General features: G+C 40.2%; 1 protein-coding gene across 1 annotated transcript in view; it reads left to right on the forward strand.

The window, feature by feature from the left end:
- Positions 1 to 10,260, forward strand: part of LOC122549956 (cytoplasmic dynein 1 light intermediate chain 1-like) — a 52,255-nt gene extending 41,995 nt beyond the window's left edge. Inside the window, exon 13 of the mRNA XM_043690239.1 lies at positions 9,360 to 10,260. Within this exon, the coding sequence (XP_043546174.1) occupies positions 9,360 to 9,469 (110 nt within the window). The 3' untranslated portion in view covers positions 9,470 to 10,260. The remainder of the gene's footprint in view (positions 1 to 9,359) is intronic.
- Positions 10,261 to 10,526: the final 266 nt, after the last annotated feature.

A 10,526-nucleotide genomic window follows, 5' to 3' on the forward strand; every position in this document is an offset into this window, starting at 1 on the left:
AGGCTTGGTCAAACAGATTGTCTTAGCAATGTTGGTTGAGTGGTTAGTAATGATCAGGATATTCAGTGACATCACTACATTTCCTGAAATTCTGCCATCGGGTATTTTACATGACCTCAAGAAGGCAGTTACCTCATCCCAAAAACAGCCATCTGTCATAATTCAAATTGACCACTTCACTGAGATGACTCCAAAAGCTATATCAAAGAATGCAAAACTGCTTGTAAGAATAATAGTTGCTTCTTAATTTGTGTGACCATATTATTTGTTGTAAATAAACCCCTGGTATTTTTGGCATATTGAACCGTGGAGTGTAACCAACATATCATTGGTTAATGGTTCATTTTACATTTTAAATTTAGACATTGTATGTCTGCACAATGCATTCTTGTTCTAACTTTCTTCTTGTTCTGTGTGTGGTGACAGTTGCTGCAGGTTGTTGGCCCCGTTAAGGTCAGTGTTTTGCTTAAGCTTTGAGCTTTTTGGAATCACAAAGGTTGCACAAATTAACTTTCTTTCACAGTGGCTGAGCATGTCCATTCTTTTTACTTTATTCCAGTTTGCTTTAAATTTGAATGCCAATTTTGTTTTGTTTTTAAAGCCATTGGGCACAAAAGAAACCAGTTATCATCAGTTTGCAAACTACTTGGTCTTTATTGTCCGAATTGATTGGTAAAAATGTACATCAGTCAGACCAGCTTTGCAGTTCTAGCTATGATGATTTATAGTTTTATTTTAGAAAAAGCAGTTGCAGAAATAACTGATGTCCATTTTAGAATGCATGTAAAAAAATTCAGTCTAGTACAATTAAATATTTTTGAAAATTTTGGAAAGTGTACTCTGCGCTTAAAATTGAAATTGTATTGAACTAAGTTGATGAATGCCAATTGAATATCATGAGATAAGTGCAATTTAAAGTGTACATAGTGTCAGTATTGGCTCATTTTTACTGCTGGCGTATAAAGCACCACTTGAATCTCTCTCTGTTAATTCATTATGTACCTAGGTCACATCCATTGGTTTATAATAATTCAAACCATCAGTATAATGATGTGTAAATCAAGTAAAAGTTCCATAAAAGTGCAATTTTATTCATTCAGCTAGTTACAGTGCTCAAGAATATTATTACCTGGTTGCTATAGCCAGCAGTTCGGCAACATGAACATTTAATTGGAAAACATAACTGAGGGTCTGAAATTCCTGGACACCAAGGTAATACAAATGTGGACAGACCAGGAGTTGGTTGTGACCGCAATGTTTGAAGTCTGTGTCCTCCTTAATGTTACAGACTTCTATGAAAAGTGAAGACAGGTGTACCTCGCTGTCTATCCCCAGATGTTGCCTTGTGTGTAATGCTCAAAAAGCAGATTGCCCATCTGGCATCCATTCGGTTGTTCAACTTTCTCAGCACTATCTATGCGTTTGTGATGTCTTATACAGTCTTATCTGGTTCCAGACTTGAAATGTGAGATTCATATGTTCAGACACTTCTGCACAGTTATCAATTATTATTAAATGCCACTGGGAAGGAAACCACTAAGAGTTTATTTTTCTTCTCTCTGTGCCTCCTTTTAACCAAATTGGCTGACTGCATATTGCAGCAAGTTAGTTCCACTGGGGAATAAATACCACACCCCATCCAACTTCAACAATACCACAAATATGATACTGTACTGTAGTAGTAATGATTATTGAGTTAGCATCTAGACACAACTGAAATCTTGGTATGATTTATTTAAATGAATCTGTTTTTGCCCACTTTCTGTCAAAGGCATTTGCCCTTTCTGATATTAACTTTGCTATTGACCTGCCTGAATCTCTCTTCCTTAAGCTTTTTTAAAATAATGCATCATAATCATTTCAAGGTTCCACCTGTGCTGACTATTACCTGGATATTCATGGCACAATCCTGTTTTTCATTCTATTTGCTTTCTTTCATGCTGTCAAAAATTCAATGCAGAAAGGTAGCCTATGCTGACAACAGATTACACCTCCTCCCACCCTGCCCTCAGTTAAAACGCCATCCCATATTCTCAATTCCTCTGCCTCCACTGCATCTGTTGCCAGGAGGACCAATACCACTACCGAAAACACAAATGGCCTCCTCCTTCAAAGACCGCAATTTGCCCTTCGACATGGTCGATGACACTCTCCACCGCATCTCCTCCACTTCCCGCACCTCCGCCCTTAAACCCCGTCCCTCCAATCCCCACCAGGACAGAACCCCACTGGTCCTCACCTTCCACCCCACCAACCTCCAGATACACCGTATCATCCTCCGTCATTTCCGCCACCTCCAAACAGACCCCACCACCAGGGATATATTTCCCTCTCCACCCCTATCTGCATTCAGGAGAGACCACTCCCTCCGCGACTCCCTCGTCAGGTCCACACGCCCCACCAACCCAACCTCCACTCCCGGCACCTTCCCCTGCAACCGCAAGAAGTGCAAAACTTGCGCCCACACATACCCCCACCTCCCTCCAAGGCCCCAACGGATCCTTCTATATCCGTCGCAAGTTCATCTGCACCTCCACATTTATTGCATCCGCTGCACCCAATGTGGTCTCCTCTCCATTGGGGAGACAGGCCGCCTACTTGCGGAATGTTTCAGGGAACACCTCTGGGACACCCGCACCTACCAACCCAACCGTCCCTTGGCTGAACACTTTTTAGCTTCCCCTCCCACTCCGCCAATGACATGCAGGTCCTTGGCCGCCTCCATCCCAGACTCTGGCCACAAGACGCCTGGAGGAAGAGCGCCTCATCTTCCACCTAGGAACCCTCCAACCACACGGGATGAATGTAGATTTCTCCAGCTTCCTCATTTCCCCTCCCCCCCACCTTATCTCAGTCCCAGCTCTCAGATTTAGCACCACCCTCTTGACCTGCAATCTTCTTCCCAACCTCTCCGGCCCCACCTCCTCTCCGGCCTATCACCCTCACCCTCACCTCCTTCTACCTATCGTATTCCCAGTGCCCCTCCCCCAAATTCCTTCCCCCCCTACCTTTTATCTCAGCCTGCTTGGCACATCAGTCTCATTCCTGAAGAAGGGCTTGTGCCCGAAACATCGATTCTCCTGTTTCTCGGAAGCTGTCTGGCCTGCTGTGTTTTTCCAGCACCGCATCTTTCAACTCTGGTACTCCAGCATCTGAGGTCCTCACTTTCTCCAACCTAATACTGTGGGAAAGATAAAGGTGGTTGAAATTGTTTCTCCTTTCCACTTCATACAGAGGAATAACACTAACCCACCAGTTGGAGTTCAGGACTCGTGAATACGTTAAATAGAGGGTGAATATTTCAGCATTAGCAATACTGCACTTTGGTGCTGAATGTACAACTGTGAACCTACAACATAGTGACAGTCAAAAAATCAATCCCAGTCCTTTCTCTGTATGCTTGTTAGCATTTTCTTTACAGATATTTTTCTCCTTTTAAAATCTATTGTGGTCCTGCTTCTTAGGTAATCCAAATCCAAACAATCCATTCATAAAGGAATTAGACTCTTACCTGAACAGGAAGAATGTACAGAGAGAAGGAAGGAGATTGGAACTAGATGAGTTTCTAATTCGGGAAACCTGGTGCGCAGACAAAAAGCGGAATGGTCTCCTGATTTGTACCAGTTTTAGGATTCACTAAGTTGAGACAATCTCTATGAAACTCTGCATGTTCTTCTGGCATATGGAGAACATTGACACGGCCAAACTTATTTTATCAGGGAAAGTGGATATTGCTGGCTAGGCCAGCATCTATTGTTCATCCGTAATTGCCATGGAGAATGTGGTGCTGAGCTGACCTCTCGAATGCTGTAGTCTAAGTGGTGTAGTTACACCTACAGCACTGAATGGCAGCTGCAGACTTTGACCCTCTGCTAGAGAAGAAATGTTAATATAATACTAGTCACGATGTATGACTTGGAGGAAAACAGGCAGCTAGTGATGTTCTCATAGATCTGCTCTTGCCCTTTTAGGGGTAGAGGTCACTAGTTTGAAAAGTGCTGTCAAACGAGACTTGGTGCATTGCTACAGTGCTTCTTGTAGGTGATGTACACTGTTGCTATTGCTTTGGTGGTAAAGGGAGTGAATGTTGAAGATTAAGGTTAGGGAGCTTTCTGCTGTCTGTGTACACCCATTTGGAAGCCTCTCCTCTCCCTGAGGCCCCGTTTGGAACTGCCCACTTCCTGTACCTCTCTTTGGAACTCCTGCCCACTCCCTGTGACCCCTTTTAGAAACATCTTCTCCTCATGCCCTATACTTCATTACTAGCTGTCAGCAGCAAATGCAGAAGAATTGCTGTGATTGGAGGAGCAGATCATCTTCATCTCTTTAGCTTCTATTTTTGAGTGCTTTTTCTCTGGTTACCCCATGAATGGATTTTGGGGATGGATTTGCCCACCTTCCTATGTCTCTTGAGCACTATATCGCCATCCATCTAATTTGCTGTCAAATGATATTGCTAGAGGTGGGGTGTAGATGAGAAATAATAGATAGCCATGTTAAGATCCTTCAGACCAAGATATACATTGAACACTTGGTATTGCTGACCTGGGGTCAAATGCAGTGCAACTCTGAAAGGTAAATACTGTCTCTAAATAGTAATATACAGAAGTTTGTTTCGAGCATATTCAGTCCAATCACAGATGTGCAGTAACTTTCCATTACAACAGTGTCACAAGTTTATTGCAGATGCATCATTAAACATTGCTTTTATTGTTCAAGTGATATGGTCTGCTAAATCCTATTACCCTGGGAAATGTGGTGGTGAGCTGCTGCCTAAAATTGTTGGGACATCTGGGAAAACTTTCGAGATAACTGTTAGGATGTGAATTCCGGGATGTTGACTCCAGGACAGTGAAAGATGGTAGTGATTTTAGTTCAGGATGGTGTGTGACATGGAGGGGAACTTCGATAGTAGTGTTCCTGTGTGCCTGCTGCTCACGTCTTTGCAGGTGGTAGATGTCCCAGTTGTTTAAGGTGCAGTCAAAGAAGCCTTGGTGATTTGCTGCAGTACACCTAGATGATAGACACCTCTGCCACTGTGCATCAGTGGTGAATGGACGGCCAGTCAAGTGTGCTGCTTTGATCTGGATAGTGTAAATCTGCTTCTGATTTTGGAGCTACTCATCCGGGCCAGTGGAAAGTATTCTATCATATACCTGACTGATATCTTGTAGATGATGGGCAGGCTTTGGAAGACGCGCGATAAGATGATACTTCTACAATATGGTACTTCTGCAGAATTACCAAAATCTGATCTGCTTTTGAAGCCTCATCATCTAAATGGCTGGCCCAAATCAGTTTCTAGTTAATGGTAAACCCAAGGATGATCATGAAGGATTTAGCAACTGTAATAGCGTTAAATATGCAATAGTTTGTTTTGTTACAGTGCTCATTGCCTGGTATTTATAATGAGTTATTTACCAGTCACTTATCAGCCTAAGCCTGAATGTTATCTGGGTTGTGCTGTATTTGCACATTGGCTATTTCACTCTCTGAAGAGATAGAAATGAAAATTATGTAGTCATTAGCAAGCATTTCCACTTCTGATCTTAGGGAGAAAAGGTGAAGACGGTTGAGTCTGAGCAGTAACCTAAGGAATTTTGAGAAGTGATGATCTACTGGTATTACCGCTAAAGTGTAAATCCAGATACCCAGGTAATGTTCTAGGGACCTGGGTTCAAATCCAGCCATGCCAGATGGTAGAAATTGAATTCAATAAAAATAAAAATCATCTGGATTTAAGGGCCTAATAATGACCATGAAACCATTGTTGATTGTCAGACAAATTCATCTTGAGGAACTGTTGCAGTTATGTCCTGGGACTGGAGGTGATTGGTCCCCTTCTTTGTAGAGGACTCTGGTAGTGCAATGTAGTGTCCCTCCCTCTCGACTAGGAGGCCTGGATTCAAGTCACCTCCAGAGGTGTGTAATAACTTCACAGAAGTGGTTGATTAGAAAATATCTACTTTCAGGAGCCTGGACTGAGATGACTGAACTCCAAAAAAGGCTATACCCAGTGTGACTCCAACTAGCAGTTTTGCCCCCATTCCCACAGTCTCCAGTTTTGCTAGGGTTCCTTAATGAAATACTTGGCTAAATACTGCTTCTATGATCAGAACAGTCACCCTCCTCTCCCTTCTTGAGTTCGGCTCTTTTGTCTATATTTAAAATGAGGCTGTAATCTGGATCAGGAGCTGAATATGTCTGGTGGAATCCAAAATGAGCATCTGTGATGAGCTTATTTGTTTATAGGAGAGCATTGTCAACAGTCTCTTTGTTGATGTACGAACATGAACTGGTAGGACAATAATAGTGTGGATTAGATATGTCCTCCTTATGTACAGGACATACCTGGGCAATTTTCCATATTATTGGGTCGATGCCAGGGTCAATGTGGCTTGGTTTGTTGATGCTATTTCCAGAGTCTAAATCAATGCCAAGAGGTCTGTCTGGTTTCATTCCTTTCTTTAGTATTTGCATTTGTATATGTCTAAATATTTGTTGATTTTAACTTAAATTATTTCACATCTTGTTTATGCTGCAAAGTTGCATCAAAACAAAATTGCATGTATTTTATTTTGGCTTGATGCCTGATGTGTCATTGAACAGGTCTATTTGTGACTGTTTGGAGGTGTGTACGTTGAGTTATGGCCTAGTCTAAAAGACTTCAGTCAGATTTGTGGAGTAACATACTTTGTGCTTGCTCAATTGAATAACTTCCTTTCTTTTAAAAACAAAAACAACTTGAGTTACTCACCATGTTGTCTTCCCACATACCACTTCCTCTAATCACGTAACACACGATTTTCCTTCCTATTCTCTTAACTTGAAATTGGAGATATTTATGAATATTTTATTTGAATAGACTTCCAATTACTAATATTGCAAATCTATCTTGGAATATTCATGATTCCAATACTATTGTTTACAATCATGAGTCCAGAATCTCTTATTAAATCATGCTGTAGGATTTAAATACATTTCCAAGTAAAACTGTCATGACATTATGAACTCAAGCTGTTCTGAAATAGGTGTGAGGTGAGATCTAATAGATAAGAGGATATCTCACAAATTTGCAATTTTGTAAGTTACTCAATATATTTAATTTTATTTGTAGACAATTATAGACAAAAGCTAGTTTGAGAAGCGTCCTTAATATGTGCTATACCATTGTTCATTGTTTAAATTTCAGTAATCTAAGGGGCAAATTCTTCCTCAGAGAGTGGTACGTGTATGGAGTGAGCTGCCAGAGGAAATGATGGAGGCTGGTACAATGAAAACATTTAAAAGGCACCTGGCTGAGTATATGAATAGGAAGCATTTAGAGGGATATGGACCAAATGATGGCAAATGGGATTAGATTAATTTAGGATATTTGGTCAGCATGGACAGGTTGGACTGAAGGGTCTGTTTCCATGCTGTACAACTCAATGACTCTAAATGGCTTTATCCAAAAGATTAGAACCAAACAATCGTCAACTGACAGTTTTTTACTAATTTACTCTATTCCAGAAAATCATTTTCAGTTTGTCAGTTTATTAGGGTGGCACGGTGACTCAGTGGTTAGCACTGCGGCCTCACAGCGCCAGGGTCCCAGGTTCAATTCCAGCCTCGGGTGACTGTGGAGTTTGTACATTCTCCCCGTGTCTGTGTGGGTTTCCTCCGGGTGCTCCGGTTTCCTCCCGCAGCACCAAAGATGTACAGGTCAGGTGAATTGGCTATGTTAAATTGTCCATAGTGTTAGGTGCATTAGTCAGAGGGAAATGGGTCTGGGTGGGTTACTCTTCGGAGGGTCAGTGTGGACTGGTTGGGCCGAAGGGCCTGTTTCCACCCTTAGGGAATCTAATCTAATCATCTAATCTTATTTCCTACGTTTCCCTTGAGGTAAAATTGATTTCTTAAACACCAGTTCAATATATTAAAAATGTGATAGTACTGTACCACGTTTTTGCTTCACACAATGCTGAGGGATAACAATCCACGATGCACAATTTTTAAAAATTCTGTCGCTCAATTTTTTTTGTCAAAATGTTGTAATGAACTGGGCCAACTATACTAGCAAGTTCTGGGTGCATGTATTTAGATACCTATCATTATTCATTGAGCTGTTTTTTTTTTTTGCAAATGAAGTGAATGAATCCAGCTTGATTGGCTCTCAATTTATCAGGAACTAGGATTTCAATGTGATCCAACTGGAAAATGTAAGCTTTACATCCTTCTTTGTTTAAAAAAAATCTGAAATTGTTGAATTGTCACTCATCAGTGATCCTGATTCTGGAATTTGAACTTGAATCATTTAAGAATACTAAGTGATTTAGCAGCAGTATCTATTGAAGTCTGTTTGCAGTTTGGATAGGTTTGATTACATTTTTGGTAGGTTTTTGTCCAAATGAATTTGTTGTATGCTACTGTTTCTTTGGATTCACACAATTACTTTGGCTCAATTTGACAATAGGGTTATTTATATTTATATTATTTACTGTGAATTGATTTTAAAATGCAACAAACTTCGAAAAGCATTTTGTAAGTTGTACTGGGTTTCTGTACTCTGTCACATGACATCAACCATCTCTGAAGGAAAGCTGCAGAATGGTAATGTGCATTGTTTTGAGTGGTGCTGTAAGGTCTTGAATCTGAGTTCTTATTTCCATAAATTCATGGAGTTTATCTGAATTTGACTCTTGGTTTCTTGAGTTACTTTAAAGGAATGTTTGTTGAGGTTACCAGGGCTGATGCTAGTAATCACCTTAATGGTTCCAGATGTGAAATATGTCCTCCATACTGACTGACCTGCATCATTCTATTGCATATAGGTTTACTTCTACAAACTATGTCACTCATAACACACTATATCATCAGATGCATAGTTCACTTTGCTCTTCCATCATGTTGTATACTCATTTTCTTAGTATACTGTAATACAGCATTTGTTATTTAAAGCTTACTTGCTCTTGCCTGCTGCATGTTGGCGGGAAAGTGAAATGCAATTAAGAGAGGGACACAGTGGTCAGAGAATACAGTAAAGTTACATGCTTTCATCACTGGAAAGTGCTTTTTAGACTAGACCAAACTGAATGGCATTTTGAGAATGTTCATATTGAAAATTTTCAAACAAGTTGTGGGAACATGAGTACAATGTATACCTCTGACATCGACCAGTGTCATTCTAGTCCTGACTCTGATTTTAAAGAACATTTATAGAAGACCAAATACATGAGCAGATCTTCAAAATTGGTGCCTATTTATAAATTTATTGCCGTAACTAATATGCTGTTAAATTTGCAGTAGATTGAAATCCAATCTCGTTCTTTTCTGCTGCTTTAAATCTAAAGCAATCAACTTTTTTTTTCCATTTTTAGGCCACAAACCAGTCTTAACAGACGTACAAGCAGAACTGGACAGAATTGCACGTAAACCAGAAGCTGTGTCTCCAGCTCATACATCCATAACAGAAGACAAAGCATCCTGAAGAAAGCAACTTAATACAATGCCTTGTGTTATTGGCTTCGCCTCTCCCTTTTCCTTCAGAAGGTGTACTGAGGATCAAAGGCTGTTTTTGAAGTATACTGGATTACTACATTTTGAGTCTTCAATGAGTTGTTCAATGTATGTAAGGAAACCGTATCGAGAGGAAAATACAATGCCGCAAAATGATTCTGCTAATGTGTTTTCTGAGAGGAAAAATAATGAGAAGAGCTTAATTATTGGAACTTGCATCTTTGTTCAAATAATGCTAATTTGCAGCCAATGTTGGTGGGTTATCTGTATTTCCCAGGTGTTAATTTGGGAAATGTCCTATACTGATGGTGAATACGATGCCTGACACACAGTATCGAAACATGTATTGCTGCCCAGAGGCGTAGCAGGAATCCAGGCTACATAAACTTTTCAGAAACTTGCGTCCTGAAAATACTGCCTCAAAGATGAATTCTTGGTGGCCCACAAGTATGCAGAACTGAAGTGTTCTTAGAGCAGTCTTTAAAATGCTGAACAAAATGGTGCAATGCCTACTTTTGTATACCAATATGTTACTTGTCAATCGCAATGTTAAAATAAATGAAAGGGGGCAGAAATTGCCACCCAAGGACAGTATATTACTTCAACTTGAACGCCTTATCATTTGTTCTGGTTGTTAGTATAGTACTTCCTTAATTTAACCCTGTCTGGTTTCTGTATTGTGCTGTTTCTAATTACAGAAAGATGTGTAAGGATAGCAATCCTTCAATAAAGTTGTATTTATTCTCTGCAACAGATCTAAAACACTTTGGTGTTTATTTAGAAAATGTACTAGACCATCAACTGTCACTAAAGGAAAGTGTTTGCCTTTGCACTACCTTCAGCCTTCCTTTAGGATGCCACATTCTCTTACTGTCATTGCTCCATGAAAAGGACAGCCTCCAAACAGATTATTTTCACTCAGCATGTAATTTTTTTCTTATCATTTAGTTTTTTGTATGAAGTCCCAAATAGCAGAGGCAAACATTAAATTCTTGCCTTCAATTATGAAGACAGAAGAACTTTAAAAG

This window comes from Chiloscyllium plagiosum, chromosome 5, assembly GCF_004010195.1.
Source record: "Chiloscyllium plagiosum isolate BGI_BamShark_2017 chromosome 5, ASM401019v2, whole genome shotgun sequence".
Taxonomy (NCBI): Eukaryota; Metazoa; Chordata; class Chondrichthyes; order Orectolobiformes; family Hemiscylliidae; genus Chiloscyllium; species Chiloscyllium plagiosum.